The sequence below is a fragment of the Benincasa hispida genome, chromosome 11 (assembly GCF_027475165.1).
Source record: "Benincasa hispida cultivar pf3 chromosome 11, pf3_genome.v1.1, whole genome shotgun sequence".
In the NCBI taxonomy this organism is placed as follows: Eukaryota; Viridiplantae; Streptophyta; class Magnoliopsida; order Cucurbitales; family Cucurbitaceae; genus Benincasa; species Benincasa hispida.
In genome coordinates, this window is record NC_143488.1 from 87713048 (window position 1) to 87726870 (window position 13823).

Here is a 13823-nt window from a genome sequence, read left to right on the forward strand (position 1 = left end):
TTGGGAAACCAACCTGAATCCAATTTCCTCCAAGAGCCCCATCAGAGATGAAGTTTAAAACAACTGAGATCGGATCTCTCACGGAAATGGTGAGGCCCCACATGGTTAAGTTATATATATTGAATGTCAAGGAATAGGATAAATTGAAGCCACAATTTAAAACTAAAATACAACATTCGAAAGTAAAATGTCCAAAATAAAACAAAATTAAACTATTTTTGAGCTCTTGAGTTTTCAATTTTTTTTATTCCTCAATTTTGGAACCATTTTACTTCTGTTTGGGATCTTAAATTGAATTATAAAATTTAGAGTTCATATATCGAAGTATAAATAAATAAATTTTAATAATATTTAATATTGAAATTGAGCTATTTACTATCTCTTTATAAAGTTGATGAACCAAACACACTCTAAAAATATGATTGTAGTTCACTACTATAGTCCCCTAATAACTTTTTTTTTTTAATTAGTTTAATAATTTTAAAATTAAATAATCAAAATCTCCGATACTCCATTTAAAACTTATTAAAATTATACAAGAAATTTTAATTTTTTCTTAAAAGAGACGAAAATGGTACAAAAACAAAAGATGTAGGAAGGGCAAAATAGTATTTTAAGCAATTTTGTTCCCGTACTAAAAGGAATAAACGCGAGGGGTTTGAATTGGGGTCTGATACGTGTAGTCTGTTCACTTTTCAACATGAACCCTAAAACCGTACTTTACACGCTGAAACCGATTTTATAAACATTCTCTCTTGAACTTATCGATGTAGGAGAAACCAAAGAAGGTAAAACAGAGCCCTCAAACACTGATCAACGAAACCAAACCAAACCATTTTCATATTGGGGATTTATTTCTAAATATCCAAATCACATAACGAATTTCACACAATCCCATTCCTCGAACTCCAAGCAACCCCCCGAATTCATAATCTTTGTCAAAAGATTCGTTCAAATCCCACACACATAGTCGCTCAAATGTTCTTTTCCCCAAATCTCTCTTCTTTTAGTTTTAGGTCTCATTTCAATTTCCCCAGTTGATAAGTCCCCTTCTTCTCCATCTTTCCCACTCGATTTCAAAGTGGCCATCAGAGCTTCCATGACCCTTTTTCACGATGTCATGGATTTAATCTGTTGATGAATTCTCTGTTTCTTCCCCTGTTTTTGTTTTCAGTGGTTATGGTGTCTTTTAATAATTTCTCTCTCTGGGTTTCTCTCTCTTCTCTGTTTCTTTCCCTTTTTAGTTTCCTCTTCAGGTGGGTTTGTTTGATTTTGTCTCGTCTCCTTGATTTCTCCTGTTTGTGTTTTGTTTTTTAGTTATGGGGTTTCCGAATTCTTGTAGGTTTTTTGATGAGGGGAAAGTTGTGGAAAGTTCTGTTGGTGGTGGTGGTGGTGATGATGATTCACGGCCGCTGGAGGAGGAGGCTGACGGCCGGGGAGCGACTGAGAATTTAGAGGAAAAGGGAACGAATGAATTTGCCTTCAGTTTTAGGTTTCAAACGTATGAGGAATTTAGCAAATCGAGTAAAAAAAATTTTGGTTGTGAGAAACTGGATTGGAGTGGTTGTTCTTCATCATTGAGTAACAGATATGAGTTTTTGCCGGAGAAGAGTACGAGCCACTTTGTGGAAGAAACTGAAATTCCGAGCTATACGGTGGAAGTTCTGAATTCTTGTTCGAATCACGAAATTTCGGGAAATGGGGATTTTTCTGTTCGAGAATTTTCTGAGTTAGTCTTGGAATTCGAAGCAGTTGATCAGGAAATTACAGAGTCCTCTGCTGATGGAACAGAGGAATTTTCCGAGAAAATTTTGAAATTTGAAGTTATTGAGGAAGGAAAAACCTTTCCTGTGGAAGTTTCGAAATCACAACCTATTGAAGAAGAAGAAGAAGAAATTACAGAGAGCTTTACAAATGGGAAAGAAGAATCTTCCGGGAAAATTCAGAGAGAAGAAGAGGAAGACAATGACTTTCTAAGGGAAACAGATTTCAACGGTTCGGATTCAGACGGCGACATCGATATCGGAGGCCGGTTTCTCTCCGATACTGATTTCGATCTCGATTTCAAAATCGGCGGGTACGAACCAGACGAGGAGATAAACGAAGAATTGGAGAAGTCGCCGGAGGGTAATGGAGATGAAGAGGATTCAGAAGGATTGGAAACAGAGTGGGAACATCAAGAACTGATTGAACAATTGAAAATGGAATTGAAGAAAGTGAGAGCAACAGGGCTAGCCACCATTTTTGAAGAATCAGAGTCACCAAAGATAATGGATGAATTGAAACCATGGAAGATTGATGAGAGGTTTCAACATGGAGATTTAATGGAAGAGCTTCATAAATTCTATAGAACTTACAGAGAGCGCATGAGGAAATTGGATATCTTGAATTACCAGAAGATGTATGCAATGGGTGAGTTTCTTCTTGTTCTTCATAATTTTTTTTTTCTTGTTTAACTTAAATTTTTTAAATTTGATTTTCTTATGTTTTAATTAGATAAATGATTAATTTGGATGATGGGTATGTTTTACCTTAGTTTGGTTAAACAAGTTAGAGGGAGATTATCATATGAGAGGAAGAGGGGGTTGGTTTAACACTTTCTGGATTTTTTTTTTAAATATTATTTCATTTATTTTAATTTAGGGTTGAAAACTTGGAAGTTACTGAGAGGGAGAGAGGGAGATTCTCATTTTTCAACTTGTTTTGGAACTTTCTTTGGGAGGAGAAAGTTCCAAACTTTCTAGAGAGGTAGTAGTTGTTTGATGACAATTTTATGTTGAGAAAATTAAAAATATCATCTTTTGATATTTCATCATCAATTATTTCTACAAAGGTTACAAAATCACTGTAATTAAACCCAATCTTAACATCCAACTTTGTTGGTGGACATAACATTTTCATATGTTGAGGGTATTATCCCAAAACTTCCATAGTTTAGGGATAGTTAGGATAGATTTATAGTCTATAATTCCAACAACTTTTGTAATGGAGTGGAATTATGGTCTAAATGCAACAACTTTTGTAATTGAATGGAATTATGGTCTAGATGCAACAAATATTATTGTTTGGATTTTTGCACATTTTTCAAATTATGGGTAGTTCATTGAAAGTTCAAAGTTAGAGTGGTAGTGTATGTTTCTTTTATAATTTTATTACCTACCATTTCTTTATTTTATTTGTTTATATTGTAAAAAAAAAGATTAAAAAAGATTAATTATTTGGAAAAAATTATTTAATTTTTTAGATGACTTTGGTTTTGGAACTTGAAAGATTTATTATATTGTATGAATGAATTTAATGGTCCATCATGTTTATTTTAGAAAAATGTATTTAATGCTTATTGTTTGGTCATGTAGTGCATAAACCAAATTCCTTGTGACATAGAAGACAAAGTTGAGGAAGAAACAAAGCTAACTTTCTTGTGGGTTTTAAATGGTCACTCCTTTTTGGGTTTTATATGGTTGATGCATATGTGTTCACTTTGGGGTTTCTTTAATTTTTTATTGGGTTTTTTTTTTTAAAAAAAAAATTATCAATAATATTATTTTTATCTCATAATGCTTAGGGGTCAACAAAGTGCTTTTGTCTCTAACCTATTCCCCACTTTTTATTTCTCCCTTCCTTCTTTTTAAAATATAATTAATGTCCTAGGTTCTTACCTATGGTATGACTTTTTCACATAACCCTATTGCTATGTAGAAATTATTCTTAAAAAAACTACTTTTTGAACAAAAATTCAATAAAAATACATATTGATAGCCAGTAAAAACTTGAATGATTGTAAGACTTTTCACATGGTAATAAAAATTTTACGCACGTGAAATTAGATCAGTTGATAAAAAATTAAATCTTAAGATATATGCCACTAGATTACTCTATTTAAATTTAAGTAACATTTTTTAGGTGTGGCTTTTACTTTTGGATGTTTTCTACTCTAATTATGTTTTTTTTTTCCTAATATTTGTTTGGAAATCATAGGTGTTTTGCAATCAAAGGACCCACTAAAATCATTTTCAAGCACTAGCAAATCTTCATCCCCATCAATCCTCTCTCTTCTTTCACACAACCTAAGGCTATACAGACAAAAGAAATGTCAAGTGGACCCAATGAAGGACTTCATAAGAGAAGTTCATTGTGATTTGGAGATGGTATATGTGGGGCAAATGTGTCTTTCTTGGGAATTCATTCAATGGCAATATCAAAAGGCTTTAGATTTGTGGGAATCTGAACCTCATGGGCTTCACCATTACAATGAAGTTGCTGGTGAATTCCAACAATTCCAAGTCCTCTTGCAAAGATTCTTGGAGAATGAAGCTTTCGAAGGCCCGAGAGTCGAGAATTACGTCAAGCATCGATGTGTCGTTCGTAATCTTCTTCAAGTTCCTGTGATAAGAGGTAGAACTACATAACATATCAAGAGTTTGTTTGGAATGACAAGTGCTTAGTTATACATGAAGTTTTCTCGAAACTTCAATTAATATAAATCTGGTCCTTTTTTTTGTTTTGTATAGAGGATAAAAAGGGGGATAGAAGGAAAGCAAGAAGAGGGAAATTAGAGGATGGATATGAAGCAATAACAAGTGATATGGTTGTAGAGATGTTGCAAGAATCAATAAGAGTAATTTGGCAATTCATTAGAGCAGATAAAGATTGTCATCACCACTCAAATGGAAGCTTAAAACGCCCAAAAAAGTTGCAAGTAGAACTCCAAGATCCAGCTGATGAACAACTTCTTACTCACATCCAAACAGATCTCCAAAAGGTTAGCTCTTTTAATTTCCTTTTTTTTTTTTTCCTTTTTTTTAAACTTACCATACATTAACCATTTAGTTTTTAGTTTTTAGTTTTTTTTTTTTTTAATTTTATGAGGAATAAGTATTGACTAATTGTAACTACTATTGTGTAAAATTTTTAAGGCTGTGTTCGTAAACTATTTTATTTTTAATTTTAATTTTTTTTAGAATTAAGCCTATTTCATTTCAATTTTTTACAATAATTGACATCTCTTTTAAGTAATAAAGTTAAATTCTTGGCTAAATTCTGAATTTCAAAAACTACTTTTTTTTTTAGTTTTTAAATTTTGGCTTGATTTTTAAAAATATTGGTAAGAAGTAGATAACAAAGCGAGAAATTTGGAGGTCGAAGGGTTGTTTATAGGTTTAAAAAACTAAAAACCAAAAACCAAAAGTTACCTAGACCTAAACGATTGAAAATAAGAAATGAGAAATGGATGGATTGTTTGATTATGTTTTTGTTGTTAGTTTCCTTTATATTTTTTAAATTGTTTTTTCTTGTTTCTCAGTTAAACCCGTTTTAAAATATTTGTTGTTTTGTTTTTTTTTCTATAAATAAAAGATTAATTATAAATTCGGTCCTTGAACTTTGAGGTTTGTGTTTATTTGGTTTTTTAACTTTTAAAAGTGTCTAAAAAGTTCTTGAACTTTCTATTTCGTATCTAATAGATCCTTAAACTTTCAATTTTGTCTCTAATAGGTTCTTGATAAATTAGAAAATTTTTAATTAAAAAGTTAATGTCATATGGGACCCTAAGATTATTTTTCAAAAATCGAAATTCAGGGACTACATTTGCAACTTTAAAAGCTAGAGATCAAATAAGATACATATTTCAAAGTTCAAGGGGTCTAAATTTATAATTTAAACTTAATAAAAGTATTATATTATCATTTTTACTTCTAAAATGGATAATAAACATCTAAAATTAAATATCAGCTAAAACAGGTTTGAATATTTAATTTAAAAAACTTATTTTCACCTAACTTCTTAGATTTTTTATTTTGAATTTTAGGGAGTAAAAAACAAAAAATAATTACCAACCATGAATAAGCAATGAAACAAGAAATAGTCGATTTTTTTTTTCCTATTTTAAAAATGAGCAAACAGGAAACAATGAAGAGGAACAAACATGAATGTTATCAAACCGACATAGTAAGAATTAAGATCCTCGCAATAATCTGATTGGTTTCGATTTTCGTGTTGCAGAAAGAAAAGAAGCTAAAGGAAATCATGAGAAGTGGGCATTGCATATTGAAAAAATTGCAAAAGAATGAAGAAAATGAAGAGACAGGAGGTGCATTGTGTTTCTTTAGTGAAGTGGATATGAAATTGGTGGGAAGAGTTCTTAAAATGTCAAGAATAACAACCGATCAATTAATTTGGTGTAGGAACAAATTGGGTAGGATTAGTTTCTCTAACAGAAAATTACATGTAGAACCTTCTTTTTTTCTTTTTCCCTGTTGATCATGCTCACTAAATTAGCATTCCTAATTTTTCCCTTGTATATTGAATTTTTTGGCCGTCTTTATTTCTTTTACTTTCTTTTTCCAACCATTTTTTCGGAAAAATTCAGAGGTATGTATATGTTAAATTGACACCAAAGAAAATAAATCTTGTAATCAAGATATAGTATCGTCTCAACCATCTAACTTATGTTCAAACTTACAATTTATAATAAGATCATGTGATAATTTGAAATGTCAAATAGGCTACAAAATTAATCCACGTGTTTATAGTATGTACAACTATTTTTCAATTTGTCATTCTTTTTACCATCTTCTTCATGGACATTCTTAATAAGCTAAAATTTATTGAAAAAATATATTATGTCACTATTTGTAAAATCATTAGTTTTAGGATGTAATGGAAACTTCCTTAAATTTAAGAAGTCTTCATTATGGTATAGGTTCGACTTTGTTGGTTCCTTTTGAGTAACTCAATCTCGATCATCATGTTAGATCAATTTCTTCTTTTGATAACATGAAAATTGGACCAATACTCTTTGTTAAAAATATAGTTGCATGAAGTGTTGATTCTAGCAATGAGAAAAACTTCAGATTTCGAGTTGAAAAGTCTAACAAAGTTGCATGAAGTTGTTTTAATGAGACATGCAAATGGAGACTTTGAGCTGTTAAGCTAAAGGGATGTGAAATATTTAAGATTTTCAAATATTCTAACACTCAGGTAAACCATGACTACAAGCTGACTAGAAACTGGGCTGCGTCATTTAATCAAGTCTAAGTTGCGAAGATATTGGACGTACGAATAGACCAAAGTATATTGTGCAACATATTTGACAGGAATTTGACAGTGAACCCAAACTACGAGAAGGCATAACAAGTGAAATAAGAAGCATTAATTCTTGCCGTGGAGTCAGTTCACAAGGTATACAAATTGCAAGTTCATGTACGATTTTTGATTCATGTTACGTCATCACCCTAATACATATACCCAAAGTCATATCATCCATTTGTTGAAAAAAAAAATAATGATAAAGACATCGTTTTACTGATTTTTTTTTTTTTTTTTAAATTTGTATAAGAATTTGAAAGTTTGGAGACTAAAAATATCATTTAAAAAAGGTGTTAAATGTTATATAATAGAGAGGAGAGAAGAACAAACATAAGAACATAAGAGATGTGTATTTTCAAATGATCTTTACAACTTCTATTTATTGGGTTGTAAGAATGGTGGTTACAAGGATGAAATATAAGGAGAGGGTAAGATAACTATTGGAATTAATTGGAGAGGTTAATGGATGAGTTTTAACCTATGGAGGTAATACATGGACATCTACATAATTATTATATTTATAATATTCCCCTTTAGATGTTTATAGTATATATAATATGTCTAGTTAAGACCTTACTAGGAAAAACCCAATGGGATAAAAACCTAAAGAAGAAAAAAAAGTACATAATTCATATACTTTAATAACTGTCTCATTAAAAACCTTGTTAGGAAAATCGAGTGGGACAAAACCATAGTTAAGGGAAAAAGAGTGTATCATATTTACTCCTCCTCATGAAAGCATCACTTGATAACTCTTGGTTGTCACGTGCAAAATGTTGTGCGTTATCTTCTCAAATGTTGTAGTAGGGTAGTCTTTCAAGTCATCTTTTGAATAAATTTGTTGAATAGTGATGTTGTCATTTGATATTTTATTGTTTTCATATAAAAACACTATTTGCTAGCCTCATAAATCATTAGGATTTCAACATGAATTAAAGTAGAAGTTATTATAATCTGCTTCATAGACTGCCATAATATAAAGAATTCTTCTCCACGTATTAAGTAACATGTTTAAGATCTAGTTCTTATGGGTTAGATAAGTAACCTGCATCTTCACAACCAACTAGATCACAATTAGATTTATGAGAATAAAATAAATCCATAAACTAATTCTCAAATAAAAACATAGAACATATTTAACTTTACTCCAATATCTTTCTTTGGAGAAATATTATATTTATATAAAAAAATACTAAAATACTACAAAATGTAGTATATAGCTAGTAAAGATATAAGTGTACTTATTTCTCAAAATTATGGTTCTTAAGGATCTTAAGTTCTTCATTATCTTTCTGATATCAAATGATATAATTTTTTTCACACTAAGTGAATGAACCACTATGGTAATGTAGATGGCCCATATAAGATCTTTTATGTATGAATTGATCCAATTTCATTTGCTTTATCTTTATTTGCAAGCTAAAGCAAAACTTACCATCTCAATTTCTTTATTAAGAAACTCTATTGCCTTTAAAATCTCTTCAAGAATTTATGCTTAAATCATCAATATATATATATATATATATATATAATCCCATGTTGTGATTTCTTTATAAAAGCAAATGGACAAATAAGGTTATTTTATACTCTCATATCATCAAATATTTAATAAGATAATTACTTTGCATTCATCAGGAGTGTTTTATAAAAATCTCTCTCTATATATATATATAATAAATATATCATTCTCGAATATTTTATTTATATGATTTTGGTACCTTTAATCCTAATCCTTCAGGGATATATTGTTAAGAGATTTATATAAATGTACAATAACTACATCCATAAGATGTATGTTAAACTTTTCATGCACAATTAGATAAATTAAATATCCCATGGTATTGTATCCACCATAGGATAATATGTCTCATCATAATCAATACTAGTTCTTTGCGATAAGTATTGTGGAACTTGTCTCGCTTTATATATTGGGATCCTATTCTATTTGTTTTTCTTGCAAATACTCATTTGTACCCCACATATTTGACATTCTCTAATGCCTGAACTACCAGTTCTCACAATTTGGAAAATGAATTTATTTCTATTGGATTGTTTCTTTCCACATAAATTAATCCTTTCTATGTCGCGGCATTTTTCAATATATTTGAGTATATAATACTCATTTTCATAAATAATATCAGCGACAATGTATGCAAAAATGTTGTCAACTTATTTAAGTATGGTTCCATCTTTTTCTTGTCATGGCATATAATTTATTGATATCTCTTCATTATCTTCTTTTACTTCAAGATTTTCATGAGTACTCATATTTAAGATTTCTTCCGGAATATCCATATTCTTATCTGAGTCATTTTGATTATTGATTACTTTTTTCGATGATCTTTATCTTTGGAACCTAGGTGTCTATCACGCTTCAGGCTCATTAGCATTGACAACTTATTGCATTGGCATACAACTTGGTCACTTTCTTGCAACTATAAATGTTCTATAAATGCATCTAGCATTGATTTGCAATATTCTTTTAAACTTCTGGTTCAAAATGGTTTGTATGATGATCAAAATGAGACAATACTTACCTATTTTATTCAATTTATTCTTCCAACTTTTTCTTAATTCCCCTCCCTAATATTGAAATTTTTGTCTCATTAATAACAATTAAATTGTATAGAAAATAATCCACCCGTCAAGGTCCAAATTAATTAATTGATGTAAAATTAATTTCAATATAGATTTTAATTGCTCGATCATCTTAATTGTTGTTGTGGAACAATTTAAACATTTATTGCATATCTTGATGAAATATATTTGGCTTTTGGCCATAAGCTCATTAGTCATTGGTCGAGCATACAAAATAACATGATCTCAAATCTAGAAGTTTTGTTATTTGAACATAAGCTACAAGATGTTCAACACTTATCCCAATCAATTATCAAATGTTTGAGATGCAAACTCACTAGCATTATCAAAACAAAATAATAAGTATATATATGACCATCAACTAGATGCGCCAACAAAAATCATAAAACTATGAACCTGTTCCCAAAATAAGAAATGTTCCATTTCAATTAGTGAGAGTTTGATAATTAATCTCTTGAGAATACGACACCATGACAATTTATTAGATGGAAGAATCTTCAATGGATGTCAATATATGTTTTCAATAATTATTTTCACTATTGACCCAAAATGACTCAGGATGTCAAAGGATAGATTTGGATCAATGAACTTCAGGTTTATTATTCAACTACACAAATATGTGTGAATACAATTTAGAATGAAAAACATAATTTTTCTATATGCACTTCCATTGAAGACAATATATGGTATATAAATAACATATATTATTCTTATTATCAATCTTTCTAGATGATATTCATTACAATGTATACCTTCCTAATTTACTAAACTTCTCTTTGATTTACAAGAGAATAAAGTATTTCAATTGACCCTCTTGCAAAGTATTTTCTTTTTCTTTTTTCAAAATCTTTAATCAAGTATACAGAACTTAATATTATATTTGATTTTTTGTTTCAAGCATTTGAATTTTTGAAAACCTATTGTCTACTTTTAATTATAATATGCATAGATATACTATATGCAAAACATAAATATTATTTATTTTTATTCTCTTCCGGAGATTTAAAAGAAATCCAAATATCTCATATACAAGTTTTCAAAAACAATAATAATCTCTTCAAGAGATTCTAAAAAACTTGTAACATAATATCATATTTAGGGGTTAAAAAGATAAGTTAGGATCTCTTCAAGATTTAAATAAATTCTTAAAGTTTGCTTCCACATACCTTTTCTTTTTAGTAATAAGGATTTTATTTCTTATTGTATGATAGATATACAAGATCATTGTCTCTTTTGCATCACATTTGAAAAATGAAATTTTCCTTCAAAACGTTATATATGTATGTGGTTTTAATAGAATAATTACTTCTTCCTTATTAACATGATTCCAACCTCACTTATTAAATATTGGAATATTCACTTCAAAAAATGATATTATATTATTTGGTCAAAATTCATTATTTTTCATAGTATGTTTTATTCAACCTCAAAAGATATTAAATAAATATTCACTTGTTTCAAACTTTAATCTCAAACTGCTAATACAAGAGTATAACATGTTTGATATATGGTTATTAGTTTATAAGCATTTATTAATTTAAAATATGTGCAATGCATGGTAAAAATAATGAATATTAATTGATTAATGCAACTTCAGGTATATTAAATCAAAATTAGCTCTAGGAAGAGTAATTAGCTATTATGCATACCTTTCAAACTTTGCCATAAAGGAATTCAATCAAATAGATATATATAATGTGTATCAAATCAAAATTAGTTTTAGGAAGAGTAATAGGCTATTATGCATAACTTTTAAACTTTGTCATAAATGAATTCAATCAAATATATATATATATATATATCACAAATTTATCCATATGAGAATAATTTAAATATTCAACAATCAAATAAATTTCAATGCTAGCATAGCAAACAAAAATTGACTAATTCAACTCTCACGTTAGTTCCCAGATAGAGGGGTTCCCTAACTTACATATCTCAGCCTAGAACAATCTTTAGACAGAGTTCTCTTAGTCCATTTTTATTTATAGTTCATTGATTTTTTAACTAAGAGTTAATTTAATAGATTAATAAATTTAGGTGCATTGTTAATCTTATTTAAAAAAATCACTTTAAGAAATATTCTTTAATAGCTTGAATCTTTGCAAATAAAATTAAAGATAACTTTGAATATTTATTCTCATATTTGAAAGATATAATAATATTATTAGAAGAGAATCTAAACGAATAAAAGAAAATATTATTATGAGAGTATTTTACATTTATTTAAAGGAAACTCAAATCTTAATTAGAAGTATGCAATCCAATTAAGAAAATAAATGTCCTAATTTAATTTTTCATATATAACAATTATATTCAAAGATATAGGAATATGAATTGATTCGAAAAGCATCTCAATCAAACCCTTTAAAAATAATAATTATATTTAAAAATAAGATGTATGATTTGCAACCTATGATAAATTTTAATATAAATGACATATTTTATACAACAATTTTAAACATACATATAAAACTATATAATATATTTGACATATCCATATAAAATTTAACTAAAAATTTAAAGTCAATAAATATTTGGTTTTCGATATCATTTAATAATCACTTAAAATAAGGTTATTCGAGTTTCTCAAACCTAAATTTTATTACTCAACAATTTAACTTTTACCCCTAACTCATGGAATACTCATCATGAACATGCTAAGTTTTCAGGGAGTGGGGTTTGGAGTCCAACAAGTATATGTCTAAACAAATTCAATATACTTGAGAAACTTGGAGACGGACAACGACCTAATTCATTTAAATACAAAAGTAATTAAAAGTTATAAAAGATTTTTCTTTAATTTTATAATAAGCCAACAAATAATGCAAAATCCCAAATTGCCAGCAAAGAATGTAAACACAAATTGCAAATAAGGCTTAAAAAAAAGCGCACAAATGCTTCAAGTCACTATCGAAGATTTTAGTTTTAATGCTCACATAAATCTTTGTATGAGTTTTATAATTTGATTAGATCAAATATAAAATCTAATCAATTTTTAAACATATAAATCACATATATGATTAAAATAGAATACTCACCTTCTTTGAACTTTAGTTTTAAATACCTTGAAAATATGTATATAATTCAGGTGGGTCTTTAATATTCTTGGTATTCTAGTGAACCAACTCCAACCTCTACATATATTTCTACAAATATTTCAGTGGTAGAAACTCGTGGTGATAACGTATTATAAAATAGAGATGAGAGAAGAACAAATATAAAAACATAATAAAAAAGATAGATAATGGAGGAAAAATGAAAGAGAAAACATATGTATTATGCTCAATTGAGGTATATTTTCATATGATCTTTACAACCTCTATTTATACATTTGTGAGAATGGTGGTTACAATAATGAAACATAAAGAAGGGACAAGATAATTATGAGGATTAATTAGAGAGGTTAATGGATGAGTTTTAACCTATGGAGGTTATGCATGGACATTTATATAATTATCATAGATATAATGTTAAGACTAAAATAGGATAATTATAAAAGTCCACTTTAGAATAAGAATTAAACTTAAATTTAAGGGGAAAAAAAGATCAAGATTGCAACACAATCTCATTTATTAGAGAAACATGAAGTTTCATCTTACAAGCAATTAACAAAAAGATGTATAACCCATGAAGCAACTAGTTTATTATTATTATTTTTTTTAATCCATGAAGCAACTACTACTAGGCCAACCCATGAACCATAATAGGTTTTCATGGGTTGGCCTAGTAGTAAGAAATTAGACATTAGACATAATCTCAATAAATGGCTAAAAGGTCAAGGGTTCAATCTATAGTGACAACCTACCTAGAAACTAATTTATTACGAGTTTTCTTAACACCCAAATGTTGTAGAGTCAGTGGATTGTCATTAATCGAGGTACATGTAAGTTGACCTGACAAACTCATAAATTAAAAAAAAAAAAAAAAAAAAAAAAAAAAAAAAAAAAAGGTGAAGCAACTAGTTTAGATCTTGGCAACTTAGCTATATGACACTTGGCTAGCCAATCTATTGGCAACCACTCGCAACAGTACAACATTTAGTACCTTAGCAAGTCTCGAGTGAATTTGTTACCTAACTCGAGCTACGTGACAATTGGCCAACCGGTCTGTTGGTCTCCTTCAATCTAGGAAACACA

The 13823-nt window shown here is 28.9% G+C and overlaps 1 protein-coding gene across 1 annotated transcript; it reads left to right on the forward strand.

Annotated features, from left to right (window-relative positions):
- Nucleotides 1-664: 664 nt before the first annotated feature.
- On the forward strand, nt 665-6421 carry LOC120091420 (uncharacterized). Its single transcript, XM_039049441.2, has 5 exons — nt 665-1256; nt 1343-2412; nt 3979-4395; nt 4512-4762; nt 6001-6421. Exons 1-5 carry the CDS (start codon nt 1138-1140, stop codon nt 6256-6258), a joined length of 2115 nt encoding a protein of 704 aa, XP_038905369.1. The 5' UTR covers nt 665-1137; the 3' UTR covers nt 6259-6421.
- The last annotated feature ends 7402 nt before the right edge of the window (nt 6422-13823 follow it).